General features: G+C 41.7%; 1 protein-coding gene across 2 annotated transcripts in view; it reads right to left on the reverse strand.

Annotated features, from left to right (window-relative positions):
• The window catches only part of LOC145999438 (glycine receptor subunit beta-type 4-like), a 258162-nt gene that overhangs the window by 39650 nt on the left and 194113 nt on the right, over positions 1 to 24399 (reverse strand). For both annotated transcript variants that reach the window (XM_083136400.1, XM_083136399.1), the window contains exon 8: positions 1460 to 1661. In XM_083136400.1, the coding sequence (XP_082992526.1) occupies positions 1460 to 1661 (202 nt within the window). The remainder of the gene's footprint in view (positions 1 to 1459; positions 1662 to 24399) is intronic.

Raw genomic sequence — 24399 nt, forward strand, 5'->3', positions numbered from 1 at the left:
AATGAGGACAATCACATAATATGTGGAGAAGTTTAATGCAAACTGTTTGTAAATAAATTTATTTTATGACAATTAACTTTTGTTACGAACAATCCAAGTGTAATCTAAGAAGCCATATTGACATGATTAAATCATTTGCATATATTAAGCCAATTATAACACCATTGAGCCTTGTTTCCATGATATGAAAAACTAAATATGCTGACCAAGGCAGTAAGTTATTTTATTATAAAACATAAACTAAAGGTAACGTTTCAACCTTGTAGCAAGGTCTTCTTCAGACTCTGCACCAAGTACAAGTACAAGTACAGAGTCTGAAGAAGACCTTGCTAGAAGGTTGAAACGTTACGTTTAGTTTATGTTTTATAATAAAATAAATTACTACCTTGGTCAGCATATTTAGTTTTTCATATACTAAGCGTGTTTATTTTCATTATAAGCAGAGTAGGTACACAATCTGGATCATAACATACGTTTTACAAACTCAGTAGAAAATTGATTGCTGTATTTTTTGACAACTTAAAATACTCAAGTTAAATTACCCACTATCAACCGCTAAGTATGACAATAACAACGCACCGTACTGTTAAGATGTATAACACATACAGAGCCATCTGTTGAGAACTTTTGTTAATTAGTACTTTCATGTTTCTAGGGGTTGAATTTGCAAACTCTCTGCATAAATGCTTACGTCATGACCAGAAAACATCCCTAAAATTTTACGTTCCTAGATTCAGGGGGTTTGAGATGTAAGCGTATCAAAATGAGAAAAGAAGTTTAACATCACATTTCACCCCCTTATGAGTTGGTGCTTACGTCATGAGAGGATGAAGTCTCGCCGGTGGCGCAGTGGTAGCGTCGTGGAGCCACATAGTGGTTCGGATTCCACTTCAAACTGTAGGTCCAGTCCCGATTAGCCTTACTGTGCATAAAGTGGACTTAAAACACCAAATCAATCAATCATAAGAGGAAGACAGACAACGTAACCTTGATCAATATATTTGGAGTGTGCATGATGAATCAGTAAGGACAAACCCTTTTATTGCTATATTAATATTTTCTCTCAATTGGGGACGTGCCCCCTCAGTTTTGGAACCCAAACCCCGGTACTGATTTCTCTTAATTTAATTGACTTCTAATCCACCTGCCACTGAAGGAGATATATGCTTAATTAAAGTCTATGACCTAAGTCCATATGATCCTGATATCATTGTAATAATCGCATAAAAAAGACGTTGGTGGTTACTGGCCATGTGAAACATATTCTACAGAGGAGAGAGGTATACAAAATTCTTACTTGCAAACCTGCATAGAACGATGGTGAATGGGGCTATAGGAAACTAGCATCGCTGGTCAAAATTCCATTTATGAGGACACATGGAACACTGGTGCTTCTAAGACTTGCAGGTTTAGGACTGTCAGATAGTTAGTTAAATCGATAACTTTATAATATACTCACCTTACTGAGTTGAGCATTGTGACTAGAGTCAGTAGGGTGGTTACAAGTAGAACCATTCTACCAGGGACTACTTCTGGTATAACCAAGAAACTACCCCAAGAGACTATGACGAAGAGGGCGCTTGGGAAGAACGTCACCAGGACGATGCTCTTGATGTCCCTTTGGAGGATGACCGTTAGGAAGAGCTTCTTCGGTGATAGGGCTGGAAAGAAGAAAATAATGTCAAGATCCAAAGAAGCATTGCAACACATCTTTATTTAAAATACTCGTGTCTCTACCACAATGCATTCATAAATTGTGATTACGATAGTAGTGTCAATATGTACCTCTGACCGCAACTCTGATTTCTTGACCAAACGACCACAAAAAGTTAAAAAACTCACTTTCTCTCCCCGTTCCGCGCCTCATTTATTACGCTGACGATGTTTCACGGGCGCAAAAAGGCAGTGATGAGTGAAAGATGAGCTCTCATCCTCTCATCCTCTCATCTTCTCATTCTCTCATCTTCTCATTCTCTCATCTTCTCATCTTCTCATCTTCTCATCCTCTAAAATGTTTGTAGATCGTGACCTTTGTAAACCTCTCTCTCGAGAACGATGTGCCACACACACACACACACACACACACTCCTCTCATCTTCTCATTCTCTCATTCTCTCATCTTCTCATCTTCTCATCTTCTCATCCTCTAAAATGTTTGTAGATCGTGACCTTTGTAAACCTCTCTCTCGAGAACGATGTGCCACACACACACACACACACACACACACACATACACACATACACTCATTTTCTCTCCACGTTCCGTGCCTCATTTATTACGCTGGCAATGTTTCAGGGCGCAGAAAAGCAGTGATGAGTGAAAGATGAGCTCTCATCTTCTTATTCTCTTATTTTTGAAGGAGCAAATGTTTATATATATCGTGACCTTCGTAAACCTCTCTCTCGGGAACGACGTGGCACACACACACACACACACACACACACACACACACACACACACACACACACACACACACACACACACACACGCACACACACACACACACGCGCGTATGCCTCTTATTATTTCCGTATTGTAACACAAACAAACAAACAAAATAATAATTGTTGTTTTTTAGGATACCTGGCCAGTATAACCTCGCCAGGGTGCGTGGTGCCCAACCAAAAATGTAAAAGTTTTCTAATGGCTGCGGTTATAGATTACCGCACCTCTGTAGAGTTTCACGTGTTTTTTTTTTTCCCCCAAACTTCCATGAAACCCTACAGAGGACCTCCGTAATGCATGCAACGTGTACTAACGACTCTAGTGTTATTTTGATGTTGTGATATTTTTGGATATAGAGTTTTATTGTGAGATATAGATAAAAATAATTATGTTTATTATTAATATTTTCTTGATGAAGATGGAGAATGTATGTGTGTGTGTTACAAATAAAGTTGCATGCTTTTTTTCTAGTGTGTGTGTATGTGTTTTTGATGTTTCGACAGCATCTGAAACGATAAAAAAGAAAGAATTTTATTGTTAATTTTCTTGTGTAAAAACAACAACAAATTTTTTTGTGCAAATTTTCTGATTGTCTCGTGCTATAGTGATGAAAAAGATATTGTAACTGATAACTAATGAAATTAACATTGTAACTGATCTGAACTAGTGAAATTCGTATTGTGCCATTATAACTGATTGTGCTAATACTAAAAATTTCTTATTGTGCAAGAAAATAGATGTTAAAAACTTGTTAAAACTGCTCTGTGACCCTCTCGTTCTTCACGTCGTAGGCGAAGGACTTCTCTGCAATCAGGATGACACTGCATAGGGTATCCTCGGGCAAGGCATCGTGGAACTCGCAGACGACCTTGATGTTGGTTCGATCGTTGACCACAACCTTTTTTCTCTTAGATGTGTTGATGACGGTCATGGGTCTCCGTGCTTTGAACTCGCTGGGCGTGTAGTACATGTCCACACTTCCCTCGGTCACGCGTTTGTAAGCCGAATACGCTTCGTAAAGTTTGAGGTAATTGTTTTTGGTCATGTCGAGGTTGTAATTCTCGCGCGGGAACACTTCCTTCCTGCCATTCTTCAGATAAACGTTCTTGATCTTGCAGTCGTCGAATTTGCTGGAATCTTTTTCCTGATTCTTGTCCCTCCCGGTCTGAAAAAGCACTACGACGAAATCTGGCATGTCGAACTGTATGTTGTTGAACTGCGTCGTCACGTCGAATTCCATGTGACTTCCGGACGCCATCTTCTGCACGCACTGGTAACCGTGAAAGTGAATCGGCACCTGGGGACTTTTCAAGATCTCCGCTTTGTACTTGAGGGCGTAGTTCGTTTCGTATTCCACCACCGGCATTCTCAATTCCATGCTTCGGATGATGCATTTTGCTGCTTCGGGTAAAGTGTTGGCTATCGGCGTGGTGCCGTCCGGACCTAAAGTAGCGTATCGCATCAGTGCGTCGTTGTCGTTGGCCGCTCTTCGAAACGTAACGCGCAGTCCTCCCTTCCACATGATCTCCTTGTAGTCTGAGAAGAAACCCGGCAGCAGACGCATGGGAAAGAGCACCGTGTGACTTCTCGTCGATATTTTGGTCCCGGCTTCGAATCCCCCCGCTTGATAGTATGCTGCGTCCGTTTTGGATAATTTCAACGTTCCCACTGCCGTCGACGTGATGCCTGGATAATCTATTCTGTCGATGACGGTATTGTGTTTCCTCACCTCCACCTGCGAGAACAGGTGAGGCACGAAGTTGTCCACGAGTATCAAGTTTGCTGCTGCAGGAAACGCGTCTCCGCTTTCTTTCTTCACCACGTCGAATTGAAGGTAGAGGTCCGCTCTGTGAGGATGAATAAACCCGTCGCCTACGTCCACGTCGTATTCGATCTCCCTGTTCGCTTCGTTCAGATTGGCAAACGTGCGACGGTTGGGAGGGAAAGATTGCAATTCGTAACTTTCGATTTGCTCCATTTTACATGTATGGTTATTTATTATACGTTGATCTCCACGATGGCAGTAGTTGTTGCACCTGCGAAATCCACCACGTCTCCTTTCTCGTTCGTCACCACCAACTCTATGTCGTCTATGCGGTTGCGACATACTGGAAAATAGATCGGCGAAGAGGGCGTGTAGATGATTGGTTCCATGAATTCGGAACTTGGTTTGAAAGTGGGTATGATTCCCGTCTGCTTGTGACTTCCTAACAATCCGTCCGAGGATTTCGTGATCATACCTTCTGCCACGTTACAGTGTACGTTCAGAGTCTCTATGGCCAAGAATTTAGGAATGTTGGTTGCTGTGTGCTTGATGCCAGCTTCGAGTTTGGTGTCGTTCTCGAAACCTAAAAGTTCTCCCATGGTGCCCAGGTCCACGGTCTCCGTCGCGGATAGGATTTCCACTCTGTGAGTGACCGAATTTTGAGAAAAGTATGTGCCTTTGGGTAACTGAGCTTGCAAAGTGGAAAGATTGTATTGTCCTGGCGTGACGACGATGTGTTCGCTTCCGACGCTAATTTTGTTGTTGTGCTGCGTAACATTAGGTATGAGGTACATGCTGTAGAATGCACGCAGAGCCACGGATTTAGGATAGACAATGTTGTCGTGCAGCGTGAGTTTCAAGATTGAAGATTCGCTCGTGAGATGGAACACGCCCATCCTAGTGATGCTGTTTCAGGTTCCACAGTACTTTCTGGAAATCTTCGACCGTAGGGTTATTTATTTTAGAGAAAAACGCGAGCACGGAGAGGCAGAGATGACCGCAGTTCACGTCTCCGAAATCTTGAATGCGTTCGTCGTTGTAGTATATAGAGGTTTCGCTCGTTTTTAGATAATGAATTAAATTTGTAGGTGGAACACCTCCAAAAGAATCGAAAACGAATGCTTTATCATCATTTTTGTGGTAACATATCCAATGCGTGCCTGGATTTTCTTGACCGTCCAAGTTGACTACTCCACATTCTCTTCTTTTCACGCTTGAAGGTAACGAGTCGGACATAAAAACTCCTCTGAAGTGTTTGATTTGTAACGGTTCGATCAGAGATTCAATGTCTCGGTTGGTGAGTGCTTCTGTTTCTTTTTTTTAAACTTCTTCATCACGCCCTTTCCTCCTTTCTTCTCCATGGCCAGGTTGTGACGTTTCTGTTCTTCCAATTCCGCTTTGTTCTTCTTTGAGTCGATGACGGTTTTCGCGATGGCGGCACTTCCGCCAGCCAAACTTCCAACGGCCCCCAATGCTGCTAGGATGGCCGGGATGCTGAATATGAAACCTCCGATCTTTTGCTGTTTCCGCGAACGCTGCAACCGTCTCAATTGAGGTGTGCTGAGCAGTAATTTCATTCCATGTCCTTTCGACAAGCAAGAACGTTTCTTCTCGCGTTGTTTCTTGGTGAGTAACCCATCGAGGGCACCTAGATTTTTAAGATTGGGGTATGGTATCTGGTACACGACACCCTTGGGCTTCATGTTGATGCTCTATGTGTTATTTTCACGGTATGTTATTTATATATATTCTGAGATTTTTTCTTGTGTAGTTTTTTTACGGTATGTTATTTATATATTTTCAAGGCCTCGCAGTCGCTACACAAATTCTATTACGTGCTTCGTTTTCTTGCCAAGAAGTTCCTTTGTCCCCTTGTACACGATTCGAGTTTTGTTCTCGATTAAAATAGATAGCTTCTCGTCGGATAACATGTTAGCGTATCGATCTGGTAAAAATAGACTGTATTGTGCGTTGAGCAACAGGCGTACCTTGGGACCATACTGGGTAGAAACGATTGAACCGGAAGTTATCGTGTAAGGTTTGTCGACTTCCAATTCCCGAATTTTTACATACTCGACTGACAAATTTAGCATTTGTTTTAATGCTTGGAGATCACTCATTTTTTCAGTTGTCATATCGAAGAAGAGAAAAATTTCAGTGTGTGTGTGTTAGAGAAATTTAATTGTTTTTTTTTCACGATGTGTGTTATTTATATATACCGAAGATTATTTTTTTCACGATGTGTGTTATTTATATATCAAGTTTTTTTTTGGCATGTATATATATTATTATTTTTTTAACAGAGGAAGAAAGTTCGTGCTTCGGAGAACGCGATGATGTGCGTAATGATATCTTCCCTCTCCTGCATAGACTTGTACCAATCATCAGTATACCGTCTTCTTCCCTGCCTCGCCTCGTGCAGTTCGTCCAACCTATCGTTTAATTTTTCCCCTGCAGCCGAAAGCAGAATGTTGAGATCACCACACCTCAGGCCGCTGATCTCCCGAAGATGGTCCTTGAGAACCATTTTACAAGCGATGCGAAATTCCGGCGTCGTTCTTGCCATGATTACAAGTTTATTAACATCTCCGTTAACTACCTTTTTGAATATTTTAGATAGTAGTTCGTGCGGCAAATCAGTTATGCAAGCCATGTTGTTTTTTTACTGGATGTTATTTATATACCCCACCCCAATTTTTGTTTTGTGTTCATGGCGATGGTGGTACCCAGTGCGGCGACCCGTTCACCCAGCGATGCGTCTCTGCTCACGAACCTTTCGAAAGCTGCGTGCTCTAACTTTCTGTCTGCTTCGTGACGTGCATCCAGATCCGTCTGCGTGGTGTTGTAAGCGATGTCGTGATCTTTGCATGCGGCGTCCAACGGATTCACACCCTTGTCTCCTCTCTCCAATCTTTTCTCGAGTTTGGTACCCGGTCCGCAGTACTGGTAGCCAGGTAGATGCATCTCGAAAGGTAACTTGTTGATGATGTCGTTTACGAGTCCCTTTCCTTCGGCCACGTTCCAGAATTTCGGAGGCAGCGTGTTGATGATTTTGATCAGGTAACCTATGCCCTTGTCGTCGTTCACGATGAAGTTGGAAAGTTTCGTGCTGATCATGTCCACGATGCCAACCTTCTCGTTGTAGAAATTACGGTTGCCTGCATTCTCTTCGCCGGCTATCACCAACAATCGGTCCACGAGTTTCCTCACGTCGTCCACCCAAACGAATTCTTTGGGTAAGGTGTTGTAGCGTTTGACCCCGCTGCCTGTTTTGACCTGGTTCCAAATCGGTTTGATGAGATTCCTGTACTTCTCGCCGCTGCTCGATTTCACCCTATTCTGCGAGGCGTCGTTGTTTTGGTACAAGGCATCCGTCATGATCAGAATTTCCTTGTAACTCTGGTAATCTTCGTCGGTGTAATCTTTCGGCTGCTTTTTGGCAACGAGTTCCCACAGTCCCACCGTACCCGGATACCTGTTCCAACTATCCTTGTCGCCTAAATTGACTTTAATGTCGTTGGCTTCGAAGGTCACCTTCGATTTCCCAATCTTCCACACCACACCGCCGCCTTCGCTGGTTTCCATGCTGGGATACAATCCGAACACTTCATCCTTGTCGAATTTCCCCGTGCTCAGGTAGTCTCGTGCCAAAGGTCCCAACTCGATTTTATCCGAAGACGTGCTGCCTATGGCTCGACGTCGTGTCGGTGCATCCTTCAGTTCGAACGGCGTCGAAGGAATGCTTGAAATGGGCGTGGGTACGGCGTAACTTTTAGCTGCGAGCGGTAGGAGTTCGTTGATCAAATTTTTATTTTGTTCCGTGACACTTTTAATTTCTTTACCTAGACCGCTGATGGCATCGATCACAGGTTGATCCTGACGTTTCTTCTCTTCGTAGAATCCGCGATTTTCGGATTTCCAACCTTTGAAGCGTTTCGCGAGGTAATCGCGAAGCTTGAGATTTTCGTCTTCGATTTTTCGTTTCGTCATGACGTTATTTATATACGTCGTTTCTCACAACGTTGCAACGTTTAGAAAGTCGTTGATTTTGTTTCTGTATTTTCCGTTGTTGGGTTTCCTCGTCATGTCGATCGTAGCGAATCCGAAATCGTCACCGTTCCAGCAAGTAGAGCAGCAGCCTTCCGAAAATTGATTGTAGTTCATGTCTCCGCCTACGTAGTCATCGTACGCATGCTTGAGGTTGGTGTGATCTTGACGAAACAAACATATGAAATTAGCGTTGTCGCGTACTAACTGTTTTGGAATTTTGGAAAACGTTTGGGCTAGGTAGAAGCAATCCATTCCTTTGTGACGACCTTGCGTGAAAAAGTTGCGAATTTCATTTTGATTTTCCAGGATGGCGTCGTCGAACACAACAACTGAATTTTCACGACAATCGTCGAGTGGTTTTATTTCCGAGGCGAACGTTGCAATGTCCAGACCATCGTACAGTTTCATCAGTTGCTGGTATTTGGATTGCTCTAAACTTTTCGAGAACACATACAGGTGCCTGTTCTTCCAATCTAACCAATTCGGTGCAAGGAGAAAATTGTCCACGAGCAGTGTCGTTTTTCCACACCCCGAAGGACCTACGATCAGACAGCGGATGCTGTCGGGGAGCAATTCGCCGTTCTTTTTCTTCGTTTGACTTTCCGAATTAGGTAAACGTTTCACAACATTCCACGTACTCATAGAATCACTTCGTTTGAATCGATCCAACTTGTTTCCGGAAGTCCCAGCCATTTCACCAAAAGTTTGTTGCCTCTCTTGCGCAAAACTTTTTCGATAAGGTACGTGTCGGGGTATTTAGTTTTAGAGAGTTCCTCCTCGTAGAAGCGCCCCAATAAAATTTCACCACCACTGTCTTTTATTATATACGTGTGACGGTTCCCGGGTAGAACTCGAACCACGGTAAAAAGTTCAGTACTCCAGTTTCGTGTAAAACCCCTGTCGAACGTTCGCTTCAATTTACTAACCCTCACCTGTTCTCCAATTTTGTATTTAGCTTTTTTTGTCGTGGGCGTGTACTTTGGACAGTAAACGCTAGAAATTAAACGTTGCTCGTCAGACCTGGTAACGTCAGCTGGCTTCATGCCTATCGTTGCGTGCCGTGTGTGATTATAGTCGTTAACAAGTTCCGGAAGAATAGTGACCCACTTGTAGCTTCCCTGAAGCGTGAAGCGTGACCACATGCGCGATTTCAGAGTGCGATTGAATCTTTCCACGATGCTGGCCTTGACGTCACTGAAGGTCGAGTAATGTTGAACGTTGTGTTTCCGAATAAACTTTTGGAATACGGCATTGTAAAATTCCTTCCCTTTGTCCGTGTGCAGAAACCGAGGTCGTCTGCCGCCGCTTTCGCGAAAAATTGTCTTGAATGCTTCCGTGACGCACGTTCCTGTTTTCGCCTTCAAAGGTAGAGCCCATGCGAATTTCGAAAATGTGTCTATGACGGTGAGGAGGTACTTGTTGCCCTTGTTCAATTTATGCACGTTTTTTAACTTGCCGCTACTCATTTCGACGAGGTCGCTTTCCCAGAGGTCGTCGATTCCCTTGGTTACCACAGCCAAACGTTCGTAGTTGCGGCGTGCAGGTTTATGCAATTCTTGGACGATGGCTTGCCTAGACATTTTTTATTATTTTTAGAGATTACGTTTTAAAAGAAGCACCAGCGTGATGGGATTCAAAGAGGGTGGCACTTCGCTCGTGTTTTGAATGATCAGCTTATCGCCGGCACTCACGTCGAAAACAGTAAGATCTTCGTCTTCGTGTATTTCATATATGTTGCGCGTTTCGTTCCAACGTGCCAGAGGAATGTTTCCTGCTTTCTGGACACCACGATTCGATATCAAAGTCATGGTGGGAACGCTAGCTTTTCTGCCGTGAGACCAGTACGAAAATTCGTTTATCTGAATCGTGCCATCGAGGAGAAACTTGTAGTACGGATGATAAGGATGTAGCATGTACAGTTTGTTACCTTCGACGAAGGTGGAGATTCTCTGTTGATTGGGTACGCTGTTGATTTCGATGGCTTGCAGAGAATGCAGTTTAGCGAATTTAGTGTCGACGCTAACGAGGTTGCTGTGAAGCTGACCCAGTGTGTTTTGTACGGGCAACAAATGTTCGACTATGGTATCCGTTACGGTAGAAAATGACGGTTTGATTTTCACTTCCACGTTCAACTGCTTGTAGCTTTCGTTGAGTTCTTGCAACTTGGCACCGAAAGAGGCCAGCGTCGATTCCTGCGTTGATTCCAGCACTCCAACTTGATCTCTGATGTTGACGACAATGTTCTGAAGGTTCTCGATTTGATTCAATTTCGAGCTCTTCTCGGTAAGATCGTTCACGATGATTCGCATGTCTGTAAACTGCGTGTGAAGGTCGGCGACGCTCTGCGAAGTGGGCAGCGTCGACACCAGCGAGGCAAGTTCGTCTCGAATCTGTTCCACGTTCGCCGTTTCCGTTTCCAGTCGTTTCAGCATGCGTGATATGTTCCTTTTCAAAGCGTGTAATTCTTTGGAGGTAGGGAGATTGGCCACTTTACTCTCGAGATCGCTCAACGAACTTTTGATGTCACTCGAATCTGATAGTGCCGTCACCGCCGTTTTTAATTTTTCCAAATCTTCGCTCGAAGGCACGCTCGTTCGTAACGATTCCAAGTCACCCTGTATGTTGTCCAGTACGTGATGAAAATGAGTAAGATTGGATTCGACGTTCAAATTTTCCAAATATTGGATCTTCTGCTGAACCGTGCTCAACGTGTCCTGAATACTCGTCAACACACTTGCTTCAGCGTGAATATTTTTAATTTCTTCGTTGATCAATTCCAAGGACGCCTGAAGCGTAGCGATGGTGGTTTGAATGTGTTCGAAATCTTGATAGGCCTCCAATTGAATTTTTATGTTCGCGACGCTTTTACCGATGATCTGCAGTTCGTCCGACGATGGTAGGTTCGTCATGGTATCTTCCAAAGTCTGCAACTTGGATTTAATTTCTTCCAACGTGCCGGTGAATTCTTCTTGTAATTTGGAAACAACAACCTGCAAGCGTTCTACATCAATATCATTCACCACGGTTTGAAGTTCAGAGAAATTCTTTTCTATTGTGGAAGTTCGCTCTTCGATTTCGAGTTTCAATTTTTCCAAATCTTCATTTTTCGATTGAAATTGCTGTAATTTGGCCAAATCATTTTGAAGCGAATCCATGCTCAACTGTATATTTTGAATGTTGTCGTAAGAAGGTACGTCGACATAATTTTTTATCAGTGTTTTCAGTTCGGAATCGATTTTCAGAATGGGATCGAGACATTGTGTTTGGAGCGTAGCGATTTCCGACTCTAAACTTTTGTTTAAGGTCTCCTGTAAAGCGATCAAATCGGTCCTCAACTTCTTAACACGAACGTCCAACATGAGAATCTCTTCTGCATGGTCTACACGCTTGGTGTTGCCGAAAATATCGTTAGGCATTTTTGGTTAATGGTTATTTATAATAGGATAGATGATTCGTAATTCTACGAAGAGAGGAATAAGTTTGTCGTAGTCTCCGAGGAGTTCCACGTAAAGATAATCTCCTGCAGACACATCGTACGACATGTTAGAAAGTATCTTGTCGTGCTTCATTCGAAAAATGTTCTTGCCGGTAGAAATTTTGATTTCGCCTGTGTTCTCCGGATTCACGGTGATTTGAAGTTTCCCGTCGATCGGAATTTCATAGAAATGTAAATTGTTATTAAAAACATAAAACATCTTGCCCACATCGTTATTTATTTCCGTCCATATACTATTAAGATGTACAATTAGTAGACCATTGAGTTTAGATAACACGGAAGGTAAGAGGTTATTGGAATTTGGTGATGCAGTGTCCATGTTGCTTTGTTTGCGAAAACCAAAGAGATTCATTGTCTTTGTTAGTTATTTAATACATTGTGCTTTTTTGCTATTCTTCAAAATATACGGAGGAAAAGAATGAAAGGGGGAGCCCTCGGGCGATGAAAAGTTGCAACCTGTTATTATGTTGTTAAGCCCGCTCCAAACCGAGGCTCATTAAATTCAACTCTTATTTTTCATCGCCCGAGGGCTCCCTCTTTCATTCTTTTCCTCCGTTTGTTTTTGAAGAAGAATGGCAAAAATACAGCGGATTTCATGGCTATGGGGTTACGGTTAACACACGTCACATTTATCGCTTCCATTGTAGTGCCCCCACTCTCGCGTGTGGATTTGACAATTGAGAACACGTAACTTGTTGTCCGTTGCATCCAATGCGACCTTGCTTACGCGCGTTGTGTACAAATCATGCAATTTACTTGCAATGCGATGATCGGTGCTGAGTTGCCTTTTACCATGAAAAAGGCATTCCTTGTAGTCTTGCATGCTAAATTTGCTGGTACTTATTTTTCCCACCCCCTTCGCTTTCTTGATCTCTTTTTCTTCTGCAATCTTTACACAGTACATTTTGGCACGAAGCCCCGCAAATTCGCTGATGTACTCCCCGCCAACTTCATCTTTGAACTTTCCAATCGTCATTTTGTTTTCTGCCGAATGTAAGTGATGGCCTGATGGTAAGTTGCTAAAATCAAACAGATGCTTCATCTTAGTCAGATCATGTTCGAGGCTTGGTGTTTGGATTAGAAAAATGAAGCTATCCGTGTCAATGTAACATATTTGGATGTTATCTCCATAAAAAGGTTGAAACTGATCGTAGTACGATTGGTACATGTGCAATTTTGATAGTTCAAGGACAGTGGCACCTATGGCAATCGGCTTGTTGAGCATCACTTGCTTCTTGTTCCTCTCGACGAATACTAGATTCTCGTCGAAAATGGTGAAGTTTTTGAAGTAGGGGGACGCGACGATCTTTTCAAATTTCTTTTCGTCCGTGACCAACGTTGCGTCGATGTAATTACGCACGTTCTCCATCGTCTTGCCGTAGATGGCGTTATTGAACAGTTTGTACAGATCCTTGTCTGCAGGCGATGTCGATTGCGCTCTGCGGCGCGTGTTCTCGGTTATGTAGGGTTCCAGCCACTTGCTCTGTCGGAACTTCAATCCTCTATGAACTTTCTTCAACTGCAAGCCGTGACTTATGTAAAATTGGAGGAGTCGGTAGTGCAGAACGTAATTCCGCTTGTTCTCCATGCTTAGTATGAGTTTTGGCTCCGATCCTCCAGGTGGCTTCTTTTTGGAGGGGGCCAGGGCCAATCCATGATGTTTCTCGTGAAGTGTTTCGGGATAATCGAGATCCACTTCCAAGAAACAGCCCCATTCATTATCTTCGCTCCAGTTGAGAAAATCTTCGCAGGAGAGTTCCTCTTCGGTCATCCACGCGTAGTCGCTGATGGGAAGACACTGGGACATGGAGTGGCCGTACAGGTTGTTGACATCCCAGTAGACAATGTAGGTGTTGGGCTTCGATGCATCGTAACCAGGCGTATGAGGATTGTTTGCCCGAGCATGGCGTCGGGGGCATTGGACGATGCCACCGCGTATCGCACTCTCCATGAAAGCATACTGTTCCTTCTCTGCGATGAGGCCCAGTTCCACGTTGGTGTATTTCATCATCGAAGCCCAAGTCAACCCCGGCGTCGTGAAGAAATACGCAGGATCCAACTTGTATATCGCGATGCATCTCTTACGAAACGATTCGAAAATATCCATCAGAAGTGTCACGTCCAATTTCAGATAGAGATCGTGATAATCGCGAAAAGTTTGGCAATTGAATGCCGTCCATACACTACGAGCGTGTTCGTAGTCCTCTTCGGAACAGACGTCCTCCGTGAGATGAGAATAAAATACCCCCCGGGGTGGAAGTTCCGTCTCGTCAAATTTCTCGAAATCGTTGACGTACTCGTAGGGGTAGACGCCCTTGCGACGCAACAGATTCAAATTCTCATCTCTCCCCGAAAAACATTTTTGCTTGGTGGCTACAAGATCTTCGTCGCCAAGTTGAGATGCAAGGCTTGCGAGGCTGGAGGACAGGAAATTGTAAGAGTCCAGGATTCGCACTTCCACACTTCCTCCTTCTTCGAGAGGGATCCACACTCTCACTGTAATATACTTCTCACTCGTTCTCGGAATGATGCTGATTCGAGAAGTTATGTTGTGGAGCTCTTTGACGAAGAGATGTGTATCGTACTTCTCCGTGTAGTGCAGAAACACGGCAACAAAATGCAACTCCTTAATTTTAAGATTGCACGAATTACAGATGGTGCTTAGAAATAATCCATTCTGGTGGTTATGGTGGACGACCTTGTAATTTTCGGGGGTGAAAGCCTGGTTACACTCCTCGCATCTTGTCGCCGCGTCATGTCTCTGTTGTTGTTCTGTTGTGAGAGCAGGTGGAGAAACGTAAGAGCCTTTCAGGCTGGGTGCAAGTTCTCTCGCGCATTCCGCTATCTTCTTAACAAAATGTTTTGCCGCATCGGGTCCGCAATACAAGATGACATCATTCAATTTTTCTCCGTAGATGGAGAAACTGCAAGGCTCGTGGTGAAAAATTTGGATCGTGCTTGAGGTAGAGGGATCAGGGTTGCAAGACGTCATGGGAACTTGGAAGCTTTCAAAGTCGGCATAAAGGACGACGGGGTGGTGGAGAAGAGCCTGGTGTTTCTGAAATTTCATCTTGGTTCCGGGTTCCGGCATGACATCTTCGGGTTCTGCATTCACGGAGCCAAAACACTTGTGCTGTTCTTTCATCTTCTTACCCCCGCGAAAAATTCTCAAGCATCGATCGCAAATTTCGATCTTATCGTGATGCTTGGTGATCTGTCTTCCTACTAATCCTGAGAAGTTCCGAATTAAACTGTAACGCCCATCTACAAGCAAGAGTCGAATTACATTATTCTGGCTTCTAGCAGGTCTTAACACACGAATATTGTCGGAATCGTCAACCCCAAACACAGAAATATCGATATCTTCTCCTTTTTCCTCTCTATAGTTTTTTAAAAATTGATTGATCTTATTCAGGGGCACAGGATAGGAAATTCCTCTCATCATATTCTCGTATCTTCCCTCGTATCCTCTGTAATTGGACAGACGTTGGGGGTCATTATTATTTGCTGGGTGTAATGCAGCGATGACAGACCATAAGAAACTCTTCTGATCATTACTTTGTATGTTCAACACTGCATTTTGCTTTTTTTGTTTTTTTGTTTTTTTTTGAGCGCTGCGTAATGGTTTGAAATTGCAGACTCGAAGTTCTAACATGTGGCTGCGACCGCAAAGAGTCCACCCACTTCCTCTACCTTCAAACTCTTCTTGTTTTTGTGTCAAGTGCTCAAATAGCCGTGTCACTATCTCGTCAAGATCCTCGTTATTGTCATCGTGTAAGCCCTCACACCCTACGTAAAAGCTGAAAGTGCTTGACTCGGACGAGACAACTTTCTCATACAGCAGAGTCAAGACGAGATGAATTTTAATTGCAACATTGACGAGGCAATCACGTAATTTATCGACTACCAGAGATTTCACATTGTTGAGAAAGATGCTCGAGTCACACTTTTCATCGCTTCCAGATTTATAGGTCATGATGCGTGCACTTTTATTCAAAGCACCGTCTTCATGCGCATCAATGCGAGATTTCTTTGCCGGCGGGACTAGGACATCATGATCCGGTAGACGACATTTTTTCAAATGCCTAGCAATGTTAGGTTTAGAAATTAATATTCCACAGTTGCGACATGCCACTTTCCCGCAAAGACCGGAGGGACCTGGTTGCGATTCCATTTTTTCTCTCTGTTATTTATATATATATATATACAGAGAAATTTTTTTTGGGGGGGGGTTGTGGTGATGGTAGTGGAAAGCGCACTGAAACAGAAGGAAAAAAAGTTGAAAAATGCTAGATATTTTTTCCTTCCACATATATATTAGACGCAAACAGTATGTATGTATGTATGTATGTATGTATGTATGTATGTATGTATGTATGTATGTATGTGTGTGTGCACTGTTGTAGGAGGTTAAAAATATACGACATGTAAGCGTGTGTCAATTTTTTATGACTCCTCTGAATATGTGTGTGTCAGACGCAAAACAAAAAATATTAATATATCATGAAAAAATAAAAACTTACCTTTCAACAGAGATAGAGAGAAAAACTTCAAAATAAAAACTTGTAGCTCACTAAAACTTCCACGATGATATATATGTATACTGCCAGATAAACAATTAAGAATACTGAACTGCCACGATTGACGTTCACCTTTCAAGAGAGATAGAGAGACTTCAAAATAAAACTTGTAGCTCACTAAAACTTCCACGATGATATATATGTATACTGCCAGACAAACAAATTAAAAAATACTGAACTCCCACGATTGACGTTCACTATGATAATGACGTACAAAAAAACTGGTAGGTTATATAGGAACTCCTCTCCTTTTTCTCCTTCTCTCCTTCCTACTCCACGCGACTCTCTTTGGTGAAAACACAATGAGCGCTATAGTCAATGTCCTAGCAAATAAAAACCCTTGTTGACTGATTTACTCATGTTATATTTTTTTCAACAAAAGATTTTGTGATGCGCACAATATCCTGTGGGGGACAAATAACAATAAACGGGACGTTGATAGTTCCACCCATGTATGTATTGTCGATCATTTCCCCTCGGCCTCTATTCCACGCCCCGTCAGGGTGTGGTGTGTGAAACAAACGATTCCCAGTATAAAACTCAAAAAGCGGAAGATGCTGCTGTGTTTGCTTCCGCCACATCCCCCTCTGATTCTATTGTTATCAGGGATGTGATGGATTCTTCATTCAGAACCGTGGGAAAGCTGAAAAAAATAGAATCTCTTCGGGCGAAAGAGGATGCAAGGTGAATGGGTTCGGGGAGGGGTTGCTGTGGATAGTTTGGTCCGTGATGAAAATGTTACATTGAGCGACGAAACACAATTTCTCCACAGGGACAGGAAAAATTCTACCGAGCGTCGCTATCCACGCGAACATTAGAAATTGCCTGAATGCCTTGGGGGGGGGCTTGGTATAGGATTATCGATTTTCGTTTTAGAGAATAATCTATGTAAGATTCTAGCATCGAGAATAAACAACGTTGATTGAATTTTTGATAATATTCGCAGTATAAATCTAAACTCGTGATGATTTCGCCGTTACCACGCACCCTGGCGAGGTTATAGGGGCCAGGTATCCTAAAAAACAACAACAATTATTATTTTGTTTGTTTGTTTGTGTTACAATACGGAAATAATAAGAGGCATACGCGCGTGTGTGTGTGTGTGTGCGTGTGTGTGTGTGTGTGTGTGTGTGTGTGTGTGTGTGTGTGTGTGTGTGTGTGTGTGTGTGTGTGTGTGTGTGTGTGTATGCCACATCCTTCCCCCGAGAGAGAGGTTTACAAAGGTCACAATCTACAAACATTTGCTCCTTCAAAAATAAGAGAATAAGAAGATGAGAGCTCATCTTTCACTCATCACTGCTTTTCTGCGCCCTGAAACATTGCCAGCGTAATAAATGAGGCACGGAACGTGGAGAGAAAATGAGTGTATGTGTGTATGTGTGTGTGTGTGTGTGTGTGTGTGTGGCACATCGTTCTCGAGAGAGAGGTTTACAAAGGTCACGATCTACAAACATTTTAGAGGATGAGAAGATGAGAAGATGAGAGAATGAGAGAATGAGAAGATGAGAGGAGTGTGTGTGTGTGTGTGTGTGTGTGGCACATCGTTCTCGAGAGAGAGGTTTACAAAGGTCACGATCTACAAACATTTTAGAGGATGAGAAGATGAGAAGATGAGAAGATGAGAGAATGAGAAGATGAGAGAATGAGAAGATGAGAGGATGAGAGGATGAGAGCTCATCTTTCACTCATCACTGCCTTTTTGCGCCCGTGAAACATCGTCAGCGTAATAAATGAGGCGCGGAACGGGGAGAGAAAGTGAGTTTTTTAACTTTTTGTGGTCGTTTGGTCAAGAAATCAGAGTTGCGGTCAGAGGTACATATTGACACTACTATTTATAAACTTACACATCTTGACGGGTGTTGGTGGAATTTGCTCAATCGGAATGCAAGGCCAGTACTTCAAGTTATTTTGCTTCTACGGAACAAACTGCCTGCACCATTGACTAACTATTTGGTACGGTCAATAAATCACAGGATTCATGCCGAAAAAAAGCGAAATAAAGGGACAGAGCTATGAAACTTGCGGGATATGTAGGCCAGGCTGGGGTACACCACATGTCTGCGAGACGAGTTCCAGATCGCGTTGCTAGGTGGCAGCACTACTCGGAACCGACCCTGCCCACTCATACACTTGTGTTCGGGATATGCGCTCACCACCATACACAGCAGTCATACGTTCGTAAATGTTCCCTGGTGTGTTGCCCTCTGCCGTCAAAAACTGTATCACGGATCGCTGAGCCTCCTTTGTGGCACCTGACACCTCACTGAATGACTGACTGGCTCCTTGGAACCACATTCCACATACACAACCTGCCAGTGCTGCCTCCTAGCGACGTGGTCTGGAACTCGTCTCGCAGACATGTGGCGTACCCCAGCCTGGCCTACATATCCCGTACGTTTCATCACTCTGTCAATTTATTTCGCTTCTTCACGGCATTAATCCGGTTATTTATTGACAGTACGAAAAAACTGGCTGAACTAACCCTCTAGCCTTCTTAAACGCTAAGGTTTATGGCTGCAGCAACACAAGTCTTACATCTGTTCATATCCTGGGCAAATCAGTCCAATCATTTTCATCCTTACCCATTTCCTGAATGTCCATCTCAATGTTGACTAACATTATTTGCAATCATGGTTTTTAGAAAAAAAAACTAGGATACTTTATATTGTTCCAACAAATACATTAACGTACATCAATCGTAATAATTGCACTTGAATTTACATCATTATAACGCAAACATATCACCCCAAACAATACACTAACAATAACTTATTATCAGGGAACGGATTTTAAGGTGTAGCACCTTTCCGAAAGTAAAGCAACTTTCATTTCGAGTGTTTGAGATATGTATTTCAGGACATGAAATCATATAAAATGAACACACTTTTTGCACCTTTTTGTGAGATTAGCACATTTATCCACTTTTTACCCCTCTTTGATACATCAGCACTTTCTTCTTCATTTTCTTTCATGTTTTGTTAAAAAAAATAGACAGAAAAATAAGTTAATTTCACTCTTCTTGAACAGCTACATAAAATCCTATAGTCTCATTTTGTAGAGCAGAACGAGAGCTATGAAATGGTATAATTTATTCAAATATCTGGAGTTGACACCGGATAAAGGTCTCACATTCAGACGCCATGTGGAGGACACGAGCCAGAAAGCAGGCAGCAGGCTAGGAGGACTCCACGCTGTACTACGAACTTATTTCCTCTCACTGGAAACCAGGCTTCATGTATACAAGACATGTATCCGGCCCATACTTCTATACGCCATCCCAGCGTGGCATCAAGTGGGACCATCTACATTCTACCAGCTCCAGATAATCCAAAACAGAGCGGCAAGGACCATCAGCGGACACAGCAGAGACACCAGAGTATCCCAGATCCACGATGACTTGTATCTACAGATGCTGACACACCAGGCGGTGAGACAGACACAAACTTTCTGGACAGACATCCATTTTCACGACAACCCGGCTGTACGCAGCATAGGACAAACCCCCATCCTTAGGTGGAAACGCCGAACCCCTAGACCTTGTTACATTCCCCGGTTTAGTCTCAATGGATCAACTTACTTCTATTCCTCGACGGCGAGCATGAGACTTATCAGCCTACTATGAAGCCCTCAGGTTGTGGGAAATCAGATAAGGATATGCTTACGTATATCTTACTAACTCTCGCACACAAAAAATATATTTAGATGTCAGTTAATGTTAATATATTACACTTACACTCGCAATTAAACTCCTTATTACAAACAAAATTGTATTAAGATCATAATTTTTCTTCACTACACAAATTAACACATTCAAATTTCCAAAATCACTTCCATTATCCAGCAACATTCATAATAAAAAAAAAAAAAGTAAAGTGCTCCCCTGTGCTTAGCACCACGCCTCTCTTCTAACAAAACACAATCAAATGTTTTAAGGTTAGTCCATAACCATAACAGACTACCCAATTGAACAAATCAAATTACGTCATCATAGATATTTAACATATTAAACAATTAAAATGATACAATAAGTGGGTGCGTATCAGACATCCATTTTCATGACAACCCGACTGTACGCAGCATAGGACAAACCCCCATCCTTAGGTGGAAAAGCCGAAACCCTAGACCTGACGACCCAAGAAACAGACAAAGAGACGAACCACTGTACGACTAAACCCAAAACCAGACGCACAGCAGAACCCTGCCTCAATCATTTTACTTCCCAACCCGAAACTAAATCCCTTGAAACAACTAGCACATCTCGTGCAACACCCATTAACATTCCTTGTATTTCCATGTACAGTGTCTCTCAAAAATTTTAGGACAACGACATTTTAAACTAGGCAACCCAATTTACACAAGGCGTTCGTGGGTTGCGTGTAGAGTTAGGCTCAATTTCAGGGTTGCCACATGCACAATAGATATTTATAAAATACGCGAAAGAAATAAAAACAAGTATTATTGCATAAAATTATTAAAAATATCACTATTATATCGCAAGAGACAAAATTCTTTCTCAAGGGGAAAAAATAGGTTTTCTAGTATTTCATCGCTGATGAGTCTACAGAATGGAAAAGAGGTGAGAGGAAACGAGAGGTGACAAAGGACAGGAGAAAGAGAAAGCGAAAGGAGAAGAGGAAAAGTAGAGGAGAGAAGAAAGAGAGAATAAACGAGGAGAGGTGATGTAGTGTGGGGATTGGAAAAGATTCAAGGGGAGATGAGGAAAATGGAGCAAAGAAGAGAAAAGAGAAGGAAAACGAGATGAGAGAAGAGGCGAGTGGAGAGTAGAGTAAAGGAGAGAAAAAGAGAAGAACGAAAAGAAGAGGGAAGAGTGCAGTGGAGTAGGAAATCTAAGACAATAGAGGAGATACGAGGAGTGGAGATGAGTGGGATGGAGATAAGATGCGAGAAAAGTAGGGAAGGCGATATGAGATAAAAGCAGAGCAGGAGGAGGCGAGAGAAGAAGGAGAAGAGAAGAACAGAAGGGATTGGAGATAAGAGGTAGTTGCAGAAAATATCGTCTCAGCGTCAAGATTTGACGCATTGGTCAAATGATCGACTTGAAACATTCAATAACATTTTGAAATGTGTTGGAGAATGTATTAGATCGGTTCTAAATGCCTTTTGGCTTAGTTCAGAGCAAGGTAAAATCTTCCATGTAAGATCTTTGATTTTACCTGCGATTATACCACTAAAAACATGAATGTAATTTTAATATTTATAAGAATTATCCAATTTTTGTCCACTTCTCGCTTCGTTGAAATAGAGATTTTGTAATTAAATATTTCCACTCCCCCCTTCGTTAATTCCAAACTGAATCTTTCCGTTTCATACTGCGTGGACAATGAACACAATGGGATAGGTCTAAAACTTACGAAAATTTTCTGGCACCGGAAGGGTTTGAACCTACGACTATCAGATTGACAGTCCTGAACGGTAAACACTACCCTACAAGCTTTCGCTTCTGAAAGTAAGTAGAAGGAGCTGACCAATGTGAAATGTAGATGTAACTCTCCTCCGACATGTAATGTGCAAACAATACTTGTTTGTAACAAAGAAAACGAAGGTAGTACGACTCGGCGAAAACATTTAATGGAGAATTGCACATGATGAAAACTTTTCATTCGATATTTGCGGAGGAATCCTTGCATTGAACTCGAGTGCGAAAAGGGGTAAAATTAGTATGTCCTGAATTTCCACAAATATAAATAGTTATTTCATTAATATTTGTCAATGTCTTTGAAGGAGTACACAATTATCGTTAGAGTATCATAATTCACGATTTTATACATGAAAATATCCCTTTGAACGTGTATCAATTCATTTATTTGTTTATTTCTTTTATAAATGCCATATGCAGAACAATGTAGCCACTATACACTGCTATTACAAATAATGTTACCATGCTCTTGTTTAATAGAAGGAGATTTAAAAAAAAAGAATAAAAAGAACACCTAGTATGGAGGACCTGGGACCTCAATCAATGCTTTCAAGAACTCTAACCAATACACTACGCCCCTTGCTTCCCTTGGTGCAATTCTTAATTATTCTGTCGCGTCATTATTGTAAACGTTATCCTGCAAAGAGAAGTCCAATACTCTGATATAGCTCTGTACTACTAGAATTACTATATACACATGCATTTGAAATTTAACTCTGAATTTATTTATTCCTTGTTACTATATATAAGCTAGTGAATATATTTTATAGTATGTAATTTTATAACGGTTACATGAACATCTACGAAATTTGTTCTTTATAATAACCTCCGGTTGACCAAGTTGCCAATATAAAGAAATGGAACATAGATTGTCTTCGAGCTTACATTGTTAAAAAGGAGCAGATAGACGTATTACTATCCCAATACTTATTCAATAAGGTTTCTTGTTTGTCAGAAATTATCACTTAAACTATTGCATGTTGAGCTAGTGCCCACCTAGGCGCCTGTGATGAAATCTATCATTCTTCAGATTCTCTTTAAAATTGGACTCTGGTCACTTGTAACTTGCTGGGTGCAGACACTGTGCATCGACGCACAATGTTTTGCGATAAGAAGCGACCTTGAAAGCGTGAGTGAGTCACTTTGAACGCGAGCAAGCTACGCTACCAAGCTTGTCTGCCTTTGAAAACCAAGTCGCTTTTTTTTCACCGTTCCCGAACGCGATTGCTATTGTAGAAGTATATATTCTCTCAAAAGAGCAAGAAAGGAAATTCCAGCAATGTTCCCCCGTCGTATAAAACCAAATATTATCTAATAAACGAAAACTTTATGTCCCCTCGAAACCTGGAATATTTTAATTTGAATCTATCAATAACTACGAAAATAATATTGTCGATATTAGAAATGTGTAAAAATTTTAATTTTGTTCTTACCTAAATGAATCTGTTTCTTGCGCAAAAGTCTTCAGGGTGCAATATTAGATGGTTTTAGTTTTATAAAGAAAGGCTAGCAGACGTCCGATTCACCGGTTTATTCAGGACAGTGCGTTACTTTCAATCCCTGTCCTGACTTTTTCGAACTGCAATCGTGATGCGAGAATGTCTCTTTATTATTGTTTTTCTCTTAACTCGAAATTAGACATGTTCTTTATTGTAATAATAATTCCTAGTACCCAACATTTAATTTATAAATATATTATTTTCTAAACATAGAATTATCATGACTTTTCAATGGCGCTCGCACTATTTGAACTATTTTGTAATCTCTCTCTCTCTCTCTCTTTCTCTCTCATACATACATACATACATATATATATATATATATATATATATATATATATATATATATATAAATTTGGGTCTGGCCCCTCCCTCAAAGAAATCCTGCGTACGAGCCTGGTATACGCCAATGACAGAAATGCAAGCAATATTTTTATTTATTTTTAACCCAAATAAAGGAATGTGGAAGAAGTTTAAAGAAATAAAAAGAGCGGAACTAATGTTGCTCTACTTTAAAAATTGTTGTTCTTCGAGGAAGAAAAATAAGAAGGATTTACTCTAGCACCTTAACACAGTGTCCCACGAGTCTCTCTTAACTAATACTGTCAAATGTACAAATGTGAAGTGATTTTACGAATAAAAACTTCCGAGTCTTTACGTCTAACTTTGCGCAAATTTGGTAGTTCGCAAACGATGTAATTATTTCATGTTACCTTACGCAACAGCAAATACATTTCATAAGACTGTCCTGAACACGAGACTTGCATCAGTAAACAAGCATTTCGTCTGTTGCAGTATCACAGGAAAAGAACATCGTCCTGCAATGTTCAAGCCTCTAGATATTTTCCATTAATAATGTTTAATAATAAAAAAAGTAAGTTAGAAGAAATAACTCGCATTTTCACAACTACCAATATTCTCTTTTTTCTTCATCACTTGAAAATTATTTCTCGAAGATATCTGCTGTGCTACAAGAAAGCAATTCAAAATTAAAGTAAAAGTTCAACTACATGTATACCCAACGACATTTACAATATTGGAGGGACAGAATACTTAAAAATTGTTGTTTCAATCAAAGGTAACGTCGTGGTGTGATGGTTAGAGTTCACGATTGGGCTGCTAGCGA

This window comes from Lepisma saccharinum, chromosome 15 (genome assembly GCF_977018435.1).
Source record: "Lepisma saccharinum chromosome 15, izLepSacc3.1, whole genome shotgun sequence".
NCBI classification, from domain to species: Eukaryota; Metazoa; Arthropoda; class Insecta; order Zygentoma; family Lepismatidae; genus Lepisma; species Lepisma saccharinum.